We start from the raw sequence: 13,014 nt of genomic DNA, 5'->3' as shown, positions 1-13,014 counted from the left end.
CAGACCCACAGCCCAGCCTGGAGGGTCCCTTCACTGCTGGGACCCAGGGCTGGAGCTCAACTGGGGAGACCAGTGAGTGAGGATCTCTGAAGTCCTGGGCTGCAGCCTCTAGGTCTCCCCACCCTAATCATCCCGTGGTTCGAAGAAGACCCGGGAGCCTGTATTCACATTACAGCATGGGAGTAGCACCAGAGCCTCTGGATCAGGCTTTCTGGGACCTAGAGACGGAGCCCCACGGGGAAGGAAGGCACTAGGAAGGGGCCATAGGACTGAGGGATCCACTGGATGCTGGCCAAGGCGGGCCTTCTCTGCATTCCCTATAGGAACCCAGTTCCTGGGGGAGGGGGGCAGGAGACATCAGCAGTGTAGCTGGAGGCCAGGGTGACTTTGTAGTTAGGGGTGGGGGAGGTTGGTCCTGTCATGCTCTCAAAGACCAGGTGGCTCAGAAATGGCCCAAGTAGACAGCATGGTCCTCTCCCATGACGTCTAAGGACACTTTGGAATCTTAGCGGTGGCAACAGAAAAGGCATCTCTCACTGTCTAGGTGACTACCTTCCTGTGCTTCCCTGCTAGGGGATAGGGGACCCTGTGCAAACACTCAAACACAAGCTTTACGGCACGCGTGAGGCACCTGGCCAACAGGGCCTGGTGGCGTTGATGGGACGTGAACCGCTTTCTTCAAGTACTTGGTACTAGGGAAGCAGGTGTGGAATCTCAGGGTGGAAGAGGCTGATCCTTCTTAGCCTTCCGGAAAAAAGCCCTGTTCTCAGCAGCACATTCTCAGGTCTCGAATCTGCCAGAGAATCTGTGGGAATTCGGGTGCAGAGAAACAGACAAGTAGTCTCCGAGTGAGCTGTCTCCGACGCTGAAGGCCAGACAGAAGCCCATCTGCCCGGCACCCGTCCTCTCTTCCCGGTCACTGGGAACTGTCTTTCTTTAGAGGGATTTTGAAGCTCGTCAGTTTCTGCCCAAACAGCTGGCTGAGGAGGTCGCTCTGGGCCTCTGCAGTCCGGCGGTCTCGGGGCTCTGTGGGTTCAGCCCCGTGGACAGCTCTGACCCTTTTGTAGGGCCTGGACAGGGGTCTTACCTGGGAGAAAGAGCCCCTTTCTGAAGTGTGGCCTGAATCCCCTTTCTGCAGTGCAGATGGCTGTGGCTTTGCCCTGCTGCTCTGGCCACTGGGTCTCGATTTGACAGGGGGAACTCGGCTGGGAGTTGCTTGCTTCCGGGGGGCCCTGGATGACTTGTCAGGGGCTGAGGAGGCCTTCCCGGGGTTTCCTACGCCTCCATGTCTGCCCAGCCCTGGGGCCTGGTCCTTCCTCTGCTTTTCATGGCTTTCTCTTTTCTCCCTGGGACTTGAATGCACTTGGAGTCCCTGATGAACAGATTCACCAGGCCCCTTGGCACCGCCCTTGGTGTGAGCTCGAGGTGGGGGCTGGTCAGGGCTGGAGCTGGCCCAGCTAGGACAGCTGGGCTCAGTGGGGGTGGAGGCCATTTCACTTTGGAGTTGCCCACTGGTTGGCTGGGGCTGGCTGCCACCCCCTGTCTGAGTACCAGGCTGGAGCCCCCCACTGCTCTGAGAGCTGGATCTCAGTTTACCTTTAGAAGTGTTGGGCTTTACCCTGTCCTCAGGACTAGAGACCAGCTCTCCAGCTGGGATCCCCATCCCTACAGGTTTTCTGGGTGGAGCAGGTAGCTTCAGTGCCTTCTTGGTGGGCTCTGCGGGTCTGTGCTTGGAGGTACTTGAGCAGGCTCCTGGTTTGGTGGTACTGCGCTTCTGGGAGGGACCCTCTATTCTCCCCTCAGGTGCCGTGTGGTGTGTGGTCACTATCCTCTCCTGGAGCTGAGAGGGGTCTCCTGGGGAACATCCAGGGGCACACTTGCCTCTGGTGCCTGGGCTCCTGTGTTTTCCTGAGAATAGGTGAAGGGCCCTCTTTCCCTCGACTAGAGCCTGCCACTTACATGGTTCAAGGCCGCCCAAGGAAGCCTCGTGTTCTGGTTTCTCCAGGCTTCTGTCCAGCGTGCAGCCACCTGTCCCCTCAGCTGAGGCAGCTGAGACAGGAGACAGAGATGGAGGTGGAAGATCCTGGCCACTCACTGGTGAGTTGATCCCCCTGGGTGAGTGGTCTTCCTGGTCCATGGGTCTCTCTTGAGAACTGGACTGGTCCAGGATGAGGCTAGGCGCTGTCTCTGAACAGATCAGGGGTAGTGCAGGAAGGGACACCTCACTTGGCGTAGGACTGGCTGCGGATGGGATTCTGTCAGCGCTGAGTTCAGGGGTGCTGGAGGGTGCCATCTGCCTGTGCTGCTTGCTGGGTAGCACATCCTGGGAGACATGGGTCTTCCTCCTAGGAACCCCTGGCCGCTTAACACTTCGGAGTGTGAAGGGCTGCTGGCCACTCCTCAGGTGCTTGTCCATGTGTCTGTCAAATTGTTCCTTCTTTGCAAAGGTGTAGTTGCAGGAGCTGCAGACAAAGGACCTCCTGATGACATGCATGACGTTAGCGCAGAGCTCACAGGCATAGAGAGGCACGTGTGGTATCTCCTTCTCCTCTGTCACCCCGTGGGTTAGGCCCCGATGCACCCTTAGCTCCCAGTGCTCAGGATAGACCTGTGGGCACTGGGGACACAGGTAGACGCGCTGTGGGCTGTGCACCGCCAGGTGGCGCTGCAGCTTGAAGGGCTTGGGGAACTGTTTTCCACAGTGGTGGCAGTCACGGGAGGGGTCCTTGCAGTCCTCGTGCACTGGTACAGCTTGGAGCGGGGAGTCGCTGTGGGACCAAGGGTCTGGGGACGGAGTGGGGGGCGTCTTGGCAGAGTCAGAGCTGGTGGCAGAGCTGCTGGTCAGAATGGATGGGCTGCCTCCTTCGGCGCCATCTTGGCTGGGGGTGACTGAGGCACGTGCCTTGCGCTTCATTCTTCTTGGGATTTTCTTTCCAGCTTCTCCTTCCTGCTCCGATGGCTCACCGCTGGCCTTGCCAATTGAGCGCTTGGTCCTCTGGGGTTTGGATGCTTGCTCCACAATGGTGTTCAGGAAGTGCGTGAGGGTGCTTTCCTCTTCTAAGCACCCGGGCAGGTCTCCCAGGGTTCGCCGCGCCTGTCCATTTCGGGCGAAGCGGGCTGCATGCTCCCGAAGGTGTTGGTTGTACATCCAGACATCAGCCACCTCCTTCAGGCACATGCCACAGGCCCAGGGCCCGGCTTTGCCCTGGACGTGCTTCTCCCATAGGTGCTCCCGCAGAAGCTCCCGGGAGCTGAATCTGCGCTCCACGCACATGTAGCAAGTGGGGGGAGGGGAGGGGCTGTGCGACAGCTTATGGAGATCCAGCTCGTCCAGGCTATGGAAACGCTGGAAGCACACCCTGCACTTGTAGGAGGCCCTCCTGCCCTTCACCCGCAGGTCTCTGCCTTTGGCTCGCCTGGTCCTCGCATCTCCCTCCATTGTTCTGTTTGGAGGGCCCTGCGTATTTGCTGTGGCCTGGAAGTCTAGGGCGCTTGGGTTAGGAAGGTCAGCAAGGTCATCACAGGGTCCTAGAAAGCACAGGTCTTGTATCTCCAGCTGGGTGCTGAGAACCTCAAAGTCATTAATGTAACGTGGGGGCAGGCTGGTGCTTCCAGGAGGCCTGTTGTCATGTTCCCTTTCCAGGTTGGGGGGTTCTGGGCTCATGTCTCCAACAGAAGAGGCCGTCTCACAGGCTGGGCTACACGGTTCCAGGTCTCGCCAGGCGGCTGGGACCATGTGCAGCTGGGGGATGGGCTCTGACCATTCATCTTGGTTCTCAGCGAAGCAGGAGGGCTCCTCCTCCACGCAGCTGGCTTCCCTGTTGGATTCCAGGGCCCATAGGCTGAGGCTGGGAGTCCACGGGTCAAGGCCGGGTGTCTTATTGCTTAGGAGCCCATCAAGGAGGAGGGACTCAGGCAGACTCATGACTTCGTCATCCCATAGATCCTCTTCCTCCCGGGACAGGCATAGAGAGCCTGAGTCACTGAGATCGGTGGGCAGGCGCGTGGAGTCGAGTGAGACACTGTTGATCACCTCAGGGGTGGGCTCCTTCGGTGACGGACACTTTGGCCTGTGGCAGCGCTTCCCATAGACACGTAGATTCTTCTGAGTGAGGCGGCCATCCAGGGGGAAAAGCCGAGAGAAGGACACTTCATCATCAAACAAGTCTGGAGGTTCTCTTTGATCTGGGCAGGGGGCGTCAGGAGTGGCACCCTTGCACCCCTGAACTCTACTCAGGGTTTCTGGGTCTTTGATAGGTCCCTGGGGGCAGCCGCTGTCTATTTCAAGACTGTGTGTCCTGTCAGGTAAGTCAGGTGTCCTTTTCCCAGTGTCCCCATCAGACCTGCCTTTGACTCCTGTGCCGTCCTCCGCAGGTTGGCTCTCAATAGCCTGTGAGGTTTCTCCACTAATGTTCACTGCCCTGGCCTCTTCCGGTCCCCAGAACCACTGTGTCCAGGTCGCCTTCTGTTCCACTGGATGATCCTTCTCTACTGTCCCTTGACAGACTCGCCGCTCTTGGGGGGCCTTCCGTGCTGTACGCAGGGCCCCTGGGACCGTGTCTTCGGCATCCTCCAGTGCTCTGGGTCCTACTGTGGAGGATGGAGGTGGCGGCCTGACAGCAGCCCTGCATTCTCCCTCAGGCGAGAGGCTCAGGGGGATGATAGGCTGGCCACAGGTGGTTGTAGGGTCTGAGAGGCACCCGTCTGAAGTCACATGGGTAGCACCTCGGGGACCATGCTTCTGCCTCCTCGCTCTCAGCTCTCCCCGTTTCCTGATTGGTTTCCTCCCTGGGTGGCTGGGGGAATTGGCAGGCTCTCCATCTTGCCTCTGGCCCCTCACTTCCGTCTGCTTGGGATGGAGCTGGTCTGCTTGCCACCTGTCTGGTCTCCTTAGTTTTGAGGCTCGAACCTTTGCACTCTCTCCTTGCTCAGTCAGGCCTGGGGTGGGTGGGTGCTGGCTGAGGAGAGTGTCTAGTGTCCCAGCTCCCTCAGATTCCTCACTTGTGGCTTCCAATATCTCAGGACCCATGGTGTCCTCTGGTGTTGTAGAAACCTGGAAGGGAGGTGGTCCAGTGCCCAGGGCTGGGTGGCTCGGTTTTCCCTTCCCAGGCACCTTGCGGTTTTTCTTCCCAGGAGTCTGGCATGCTTTGGTCATGGGATCCAGAGGCTGGCAGGCTGGCACAGCCACGGGGCTCGGGAGGGATCTAGGTTCCCTGTGTGGCCGGTGCTTCCTGGCTTTGTGCCGGCTTAAGCCTGCTTTGGAGCGGAAGGAGGCTGAGCAGAGCTGGCAGGTCTCGGGTAGCTCAGCCGGGGTCTTCTCTGCCGGTTCTGGCTTTTTGTTCAAGCCACGGGGCCTCCGTTTATGGTCTTGGGGATGGGAGGAGCCCTTGTGGGGAGGGTGATGAGAGATGCCCATATGGTCCTGAGGAGAGTCAGACCTGAAGTCACTGGATGTGCCACCCCGGGGAGTGTCTAGGGCCAAGTGGAGCCCTGTGGGTGTGCTTCGGGCACTGGCTCTAGCTACCTTTGTCCCCTCGCAGTATCTTGTCCCAGGTGTACCTGGGTTGTCCTGTTCCTTGCTGCTGTCTCCTGCCTTATCCTCCTGGCAGATATGAGAGTCTGGTCCTGTAGTCTCCGGTGTGGCAAGGTCTGTGGGCACAGCCATAATGCTGCGGCCAGGGCAAGGTGTGCTGCTCTGGGGCCCTAAAGAAGGGTCCTTGGAGTATGTCCTTTCTGGGTTGCTGCGGGTTGGGGCCCCCATGCAGTGGGGGTCTGGCACCTCAAGTGTCTCACCTGAATCTAGGTCATCCTTGCCTCTGGTCAGAGGGGCAGCTTCGATGGTCACTTTGGGGGAGCTGGGATCCCCTGGGGGAGGAGGACTGGAATGGGCAGGAGAAATCTTCAGCTCTTCTTTTCTGGAATCTTCCAAGGTTCCTACTGTGACGCCTTTCGGGCTGTTCCTCTCAAGTAATACAGGGGTTGAGAAACTAGAGGAGCCAAGTGACCCCAAGGGAGGGTCCTTGGTACTGCTGGTCCCCAACAGAGTGTGGTGGGATGAAGCTTCTTCAGGGCCATAATAGCTTGTCACCAGTAATGTAGGGGCTGCTGGGGGCTCAGCATCTTTGGTGGCTTGGTCATGACTGGCACCCAGAGGTGCCAAGTCAGGACAGGTTGGCTGATCATCGGGGCTGGGTAAGTCTCTGTGGGAGGAAGGTGTTGGTGGTCTAATAGGCTTGACTCTGGCCCCAGGGTCTTCCTGGGGTATAGGCTCAAGTTCACTCGGAGTAGGTGTGGCTTGGGGGATTGTGGCCAGGCCCCTATTGGAGGGAGTGGGATTCTCCGGGCTAAGCAATGGCTGTGGGCCGGCTGCCTTCTCTGAGCTTCTCCCTGCAGGGTCCTTCTGGATTGGAATCAAGGATGTGCCATCAGGGCAGGTGGGGCTTGTGGAGAACAGTGCTTGCCTCCTGAGGCCCCGGGCTGCTCTGTTCCCCCGGCGTGGCCTTCTGCCCCTGGCTGGCCTAGCTTCCAAGTGGGCACTGACCTTGATGATTTCATCTGGGTTCTCCAGGTTCTTCCAGCTTTTCGGCCAGAGTCTGTTGGCTTGGTTCTGGCCCTTGGTCTTTTCAGGTTGACTGGGTGAGCCCAGATGTCCATCTGCCTTGGACCTCGGCTGCTTTCGGGTATCTGCAGGAAGAGCTGACATTTTCACAGCCCTCGAGGAACTCTCTTTCACACCGACCCGTCCTGTTGCCGAGGGGTCCCCAGGCTGAAGGCCCTGGGTATTGTCTTCACCCTTGGCTGTAGCATCCAGGGCCTGAAGCAGAGGAAAAGAGCAGCAGGCGGGTTCCTGGAGCCCCTGCCCTGTGCAGGCACTGAGCTCCCAGGGAGGGTCTGGCATGGGATGGGACCAAGCTCTACCATCACTTGGAAGAGTGGAGAGTGGAGAGGTTCCTGCAGGTACAGACTCGCCCTTCAAGCCAGAATCCCTTACGATAGGTTTGTAAAGCATGGCTCCTACAGAACTCCCTGCTCGGTCCTCAAGGTGTCCCTTAGAGTCATGGCTGTGACCGGCACTTGGAAGGGAGGTGACGTCCTCATCACCCTTAAGCATTGAGTTGGGTTCTAGGGCCAGGCAGGCATTGGGGCCGTCGAATCCTTCCAGTGCAGGGGGACTTGGGCAGGGCTCCTGGGCCTCAGCGGGATCTGGAGAATGCCCTCTTGTGTGTTTACCAGGGAGCAACGGTTGGGCATTCGCGTTCTGTGTCCCACGAGCTTCATTATTCTTAGAAAACAAAAGCTGATGCTTTGGGCTGAACTTGGCCGGACTCTCAGCATGCAGCGAGGGTGCCCGTTGCTTCCTGGGGTCAGGCAGGTGGTCGCTGAGCGGGATCGGACTGTCTGTGTTGGAGGCCATGGCCTCCTGTGCTCTCTGAAAACCGAGTGTGAATCCTTCGGGGCTGAGGGGAGCCCCGGAACCTGGGTCTTCCTGGGTACCAGGGGAAGGTGCTGGTTTTTCTGTGTGGCAGGAGGCTGGGTAGGACCACTGTTTCTGGGGGTACCTGAGGGCCCCTTCCTGCTGTGAACTTGATCCCTCAAAACCTGTAAGGTTGCCTGCTGGCTCCCTCTGGGGTGAGGTGGCCTGATTTGTGGGCAGAAGGGAGGTCTGCTTTGGGCTTGCATCCATCTCGCCTTCACGTGTAGCTTCCTCGGGCTCTCCCAAGGCCCCCTGTGTGGTCCCTCTCCCTTGCAGTTGGCTTTCTAATTCGGTCACCAATCTTTTGATCTCCAGTTCGTCCTGGCACAGATTGCTCAGGGGAAGGCTACATTCGCCTCCTTTCTCAGGCACAGCGGGAGGGCTGGGAGACTCCGTCAGTTCGGTCTGTTCTGAGGGACAGTTCTTGCTGAACGCCTTTCCCTTGGAGAGGCCAGCAAAAGAGCCAGGCATCATGGGAGAAACTTCCTCCAGCAGTAAGAATGGTGGGTACAGAGGGTCTGCGAGGGGTTTCTTAGGGAGAGGGTCAGGACCTGCCAGTGATACGTGGGCGACCCTGTTTGCTGACAAACTGTCATAGAGTGGTGGGTCAAATCCGTCCTCAGGCAGCCCTGCAAACAGGGATGTGGACTCCAAAGTCAGTGGCGAATGCGCCTTGCCTGGGTCTGTTTCAACTGGGTAGGGTGGACTCTTGGGTGGTGTCGACTCGAGGGTCTCCATACTGTCCTGGCTAAGGTAGCAGCTGTGGGCAGGCAAAGGGTCCACAGCTAAAGGCTTGGCATACAAATCATCAGGGAAACAGCTAGCTAGGTCCTTGGATCCAAAGAACAATTCACAGGACGTGTTGTTGTCAGGCAGGGGTCCTCTTTTGGCAACTGGACGCTCTGTAGAACGCCTGTCACAGTGGTCAGGGTCACAACCAGGACTAGAGTTCCTGAAAACGGGGATGCTGGATTCAGTGTAGAAAGCATCTGCCACCTTATCGGTGGGTACCAGGCACCTTCCAGGCTGGGATGCAGAGTCCTCTCTGGTATGCAAACCGGGAGACTTCGCGCATCCAGGAGCGCCCAGCAGACAGCCTGCATCTGGTACCAGCACGCTCTTTCCCGATAGCGTTTCAGGGTGACTCCCTGGTGGTGTAGGACTGCAGGCTTGTGCTTGCACCGGAGCAGCAGGGCTGAGGCTTTCCCCGCCACAGTCAGCTGAAGAAAAGGACCTCTCTCTGAGTTCTGTGGTGTCAGGGTGTAACACAGCAGCGTCTTCAGGCTTCTCGCCCTCCTGAGGGATGTCCGGGGCTGCCCAGTTTTCCTCGGTGGTGGTGATGACCTGTGGAGGATGTATTGGGGCTACGATGGGATGCCCAGGTTCTCTTTCCACAGGAACTTCTCCGGCATCCAAGCTGTGCAACAGGCTTTGCGTCCTTGGAGCGGGAGAGCCCCCATTCCCACCGGCCTCCTGCCTCGGGACCTTTCTTGGGTTCTGCGTCAAATCTTCTTTCTTCCTCTTCTTGCCCTGGTGCCGTTGGTGGCTGTGGGGGAAGCAGCCTTGGACGGGAACCCCCAGATCCCGTTGCTGTACACCACCCTCCTCCTCAGATTCAGAGGCACAGCCTTGCCCCGCGAGCCTGCCCTCCTGGGTGCTCGGTGGTCTTCCAGGCAGTGGGGGTGCGTGGGAGACCTGGTTACGTGGCGCCTGCTGCCTGTGGCCCCTGTTTTTCTGCCGCACTATCTTGTGGATGAACTCCTTGCTCCAGGAGCCGCCCCGTCCCCTCCGTTTCCTGGAGTCCTTCCCGGAGGCCAGCTGCAGGTGCTTGGAGCTCCTGGTCTCTTTAGAGGTGGCTCTGGAGAGGCTGTGATCTGCACGAGCATGGCCCTTGCGGGCCCTACTTTTCCGGTCCTGGGGCCGGGGCCGCCCGACGCCACGGCCCTTTTTCCTTGGCCTCAGGCAGATGGCGTTGGCCTGATTGTTAGTGTCCTTGGTCGCAGCTGGCTCTTTCCGAAACAACTTGAATTGCTTTCCTCTCCTCTGCTGCCTGACCAGGGTGGTTGCCTCTGCAGAGGCAGACGCAAGGCCCAGGGAGCGGGTTTTGGGCCTGTTTCCGGCTGGGCGTCTCCTGTCTCTAGTACAGGGGGCTTGGGGTTCCGGCATAGCAGCTTTGGATGGGAGCTGGGGCTGGGTACCATTCTTGGGAGTTGCCCCAACCTGGGTGCTGAGGGGCTGCCCGGCGCTGGGCGCCCTGGAGCCTGAAGGCTCCTCGTCAACAAAGACATCAATGAAGCTGCTGTCTATCTCAGGGTTGTCTGACTGGTACTCCATGCCGTTGAGAGCCTCCGTGATGAGCCTGTCTAACTTGGCATCATCTTCCATGTCAAGGTCCGAGGTGGGGAGTGGGAAGGAGGTGACAGACAGGCCAGGAAGGAAGCTTGTCCTCAAGGAGTCGTCTTTGCTGTCCCCCTGGTCATCTCTGGTTAGCAGGAAGGGGACAGCCTGGTTGTGTTCAAGCAAGGCCGAGTGTGTATCGGTGGGTGCCTTTGAGGTGGCGGTGGGTGTGGGGAGCCCTGGGGGCTGCAGGGAGCCATCCTTGGCCTTGGTTAGCAGCAGGCTGCAGAGTGGCCTGTGTTCCAGGAAGGCGGTGAGGCTGCTGTAGTTTCGATCACACTGTCTGCAGGTCAGCAGGACATCTAGCTGGTCCAGGTTGGCGCTACTCAGGGAGAAATGCTGGGCAGAGTACGGTGGCGGTGGGGGCTCTGGAGGGAAGCCTTTCAGTCTATCTCTGCCCAGTGAGGGGCTCTTGTGGGAGAATGGGGCTCCCTCCAGGCCCCCGAAGGCATCGTCAGCTCCTGGGCCCTCTGTGGGGGGACGGAAGGCTTTGGCTGACTCGGACTGATAGCGTGTGGGCAGGGTGTATGTGGGCTCTGGGGAAGGGAAGGGACTGCTGGTCTCCTGGGAATGGGTGGGGGGCAGGTAGAAGGCTGAGGACCTGAGGGGTCCAGGTTGCTGGCTGTCCTCAGAGCTGGGGTTGGCTGGGCTGCTGGATGGTGGCGACAGGGATGAACAGGTACTGCTGCTGGCTGTGTTGGTCGCAGGAGAGGGAAGAGGAGACTCACTGGGCGAGGCCCCCACCACCCTAGGCGGGGGCAGACTGAGGGCCCCTTGGGGTGACACTTGGGGTTGGGCTCCCCCAAAGAACAGAGGCTGCGTCCCAGGGTCCTTCATCCCACCATAGCCTAGCAGCCTTGGGGAACTGCTTGGCTGACCTGGGCTGCTCCTGAGAGCTGACACTGTTTCCCCAGGCCTAGGGATTGTATTCAAAGCACCCAGGGTTCCCTGGCTGTCCCCCTGCCACTCGGAAGACCCCCTGGGGAATGTCAGTTGGCTCAGTACCCCCATTTGGTGGGAATTCGGCCCAGGGGTCGTAAGCACCGGGGACCAGGGCAGGGGGGGACTGTGTGGGAGACGGAGCTGCTGACCTTCGAAGAAAGCAGTCCTGGTAGCAGCTGCAGGGCCCAGGGTAGGCGTGGGGTAAGGAGCTGCCGTTGAATCCCACAGCTGCGGCAGATGGGTGGGCGGTGGCCCAGGGGCGGGCAGCTCTGTGTCCAGAGATGCTGGGCTGGTGCCCACCCCATTCCCTCCGTACCCCTGCCCTGGAAAGTGCCTCTGAGGTGGAGGATTTGGGAGGCCCCTGGGGCTCCCCAGGCCATCGTGAGTGGGAGGGGGCCCTTCCGGAAGGCCCCTGGTCAGGCTCTTGTGCAGACCATCATGGAAGGGGCTTGGGGCCAAGTGAGCAGCACCGGGTGGCGAGAGGGCACCTCCAAGATCACTGGGAGCGTTGGCGCCCCCTGACTGACCTGGGTTGCAAGGCAGGGACGGGCAGGCAGGGTTTGCACCCAGGGCTTCCTCAGCCCATGCTACCAGGGGCTGGTGGAAGGTGAACAACACTGTCCCAGCTGCCCGCTCATGTTGGACCGTTTCTACAGGGAAGGGGTAGGGGACAGAGACCCCCTGGGGGCTGCTAGGCCTGCTGCCTTCAGGGAAGGGCTTGGGCTCTGCAGAGGGGACCCCAAAATTAGCACCTGGGAAGCTGTTTTCAGCAGCAGGAGGCCAGGGGTTGGTCCCTATGGCCTGGAGGTTAGTGCCAGAAGCATGCCTACTGGGGCTGGTGCCACTGCTCTGGGGGGCCCTCCGGGGTACGGGCCCGGGGGTGGCACTCGGTGAGGTACAGTTGGTGGAGGTAAAGCTGGAAGGGGCCTCCTGAAAGCACCTTTGGGAGTTGTTCTCTTCTGGGGAGGGCAGGGCCTCAGCCCTTGGGACGCCGGGCCTGTGGCGGGCTCTGGTCTTTTGGCCTTGAGGAACCTTGGTATCTGCCCCGAGGGGGGCTTCATGGTGCAGGTCCTTGGGCGGCTCGTCCAGGATGCATCTGATCCTTGAAGTGCTTAGGCTGTGCAGCTGTGGGTCACTGCTCTCCATCCTGCCCGTTGGCCATGAGCAGGCTTGGGCACAGCTCTGAGCTGCTGGGACTTGTGCTGTGAGGAGCAGGTCCTCTCGCTCCACCTCTCTGGCCTGACTCAGCCGGGCTTCCGGGGAAGCTTGGGCCTTGCTGCCTTCATCTCTCATGCCCTGGGTGGTCCTGCGGGCAGACCCTCTATGCTTGAGGGGGTGCTGAGAGGGGCACCCTAGACTCCTGGCAATTGGGCAGGGCTGTAAGTCTCTGGGCAAAGTTGGGGGCCGCTCTCCTGGCATGGCCCCGCCGTCCCGGGTGCTAGGAGGATGCAGTGGTTGTGGAAGGAGCCCGGGCAATGGGCTGGGTGGCCATCCTCACCCCCTGGTGGGGCTCACGGAAGCCGATACTCATGGTCCTGTGTGGCGCCTGCAAAGCAAAGACACAAATGAGCCGCGGGTTCACGGTGACTGGATGTCCTGCGGTGAGGGTCAGGGATCCCATGCTGGACTTTGTAGCCTCCTGTGGAGGCTGCGTCCAGACCAGAAGCAGCAATCACTTGTGTGGCTGTCACAGAAGATCCTGTCTCAGAAAAGAGGCTGAGCGGTTTGGATAGCAGGAGCCCTGACCAAAGGAGCCAGGATACTAGGGCGGTACAGAGAAGAGTGGGAGGAGAAAATGCAAGGGGAGAGGGGTCTGAATATCAGAGAAGACCGCTCGCCTCTGCAGAGACGTCCCCACCTGCAGGAAATGAAAGGCCCCACTAATATGGGGCAGGCCTACCCCAGATCTGCAGGGTAGATGCAGTTCCAGTGTCTACCAGCAGTGGGCAGCATACCCCTCATTCTTGGTAGCAACCACAAAACAGTAAACTTGGGTGTGTGTGTGTGTGTGTGTGTGTGTGTGTGTGTGTGTGTGTGTGTGTGTGTGTGTGTGTGTAGGAGAAGTGACAGAGTTACAATATTCAACTTCATCCTCTGTCCCATGTAGGCGCCTCTCCAGCCTACCCACCTGGTCTCCTCCCCTTCTCTGGTCCTCAATGCCATGGGCAGTCCTTGGGAAGGCCTTGTTTGATGGTGGTTAA

At 59.5% G+C, this 13,014-nt stretch overlaps 1 protein-coding gene across 1 annotated transcript; it reads right to left on the bottom strand.

Moving 5' to 3' along the window:
• Window positions 1–340: 340 nt before the first annotated feature.
• Window positions 341–12,232, bottom strand: Znf469 (zinc finger protein 469). The gene has a single exon (XM_032888062.1). The coding sequence runs from the start codon at window positions 12,230–12,232 to the stop codon at window positions 917–919; it is 11,316 nt and encodes a 3,771-aa protein (XP_032743953.1). The 3' UTR covers window positions 341–916.
• Window positions 12,233–13,014: the final 782 nt, after the last annotated feature.

The sequence above is a fragment of the Rattus rattus genome, chromosome 17 (assembly GCF_011064425.1).
Source record: "Rattus rattus isolate New Zealand chromosome 17, Rrattus_CSIRO_v1, whole genome shotgun sequence".
In the NCBI taxonomy this organism is placed as follows: Eukaryota; Metazoa; Chordata; class Mammalia; order Rodentia; family Muridae; genus Rattus; species Rattus rattus.
This window is presented reverse-complemented; position numbering and strand designations above follow the sequence as displayed.

What these genes read in the sequence shown, in the direction of transcription:
- Znf469 (XM_032888062.1), bottom strand. Translation starts at nt 12,232, where the DNA reads ATGCCAGGAGAGCGGCCCCCAACTTTGCCCAGAGACTTACAGCCCTGC.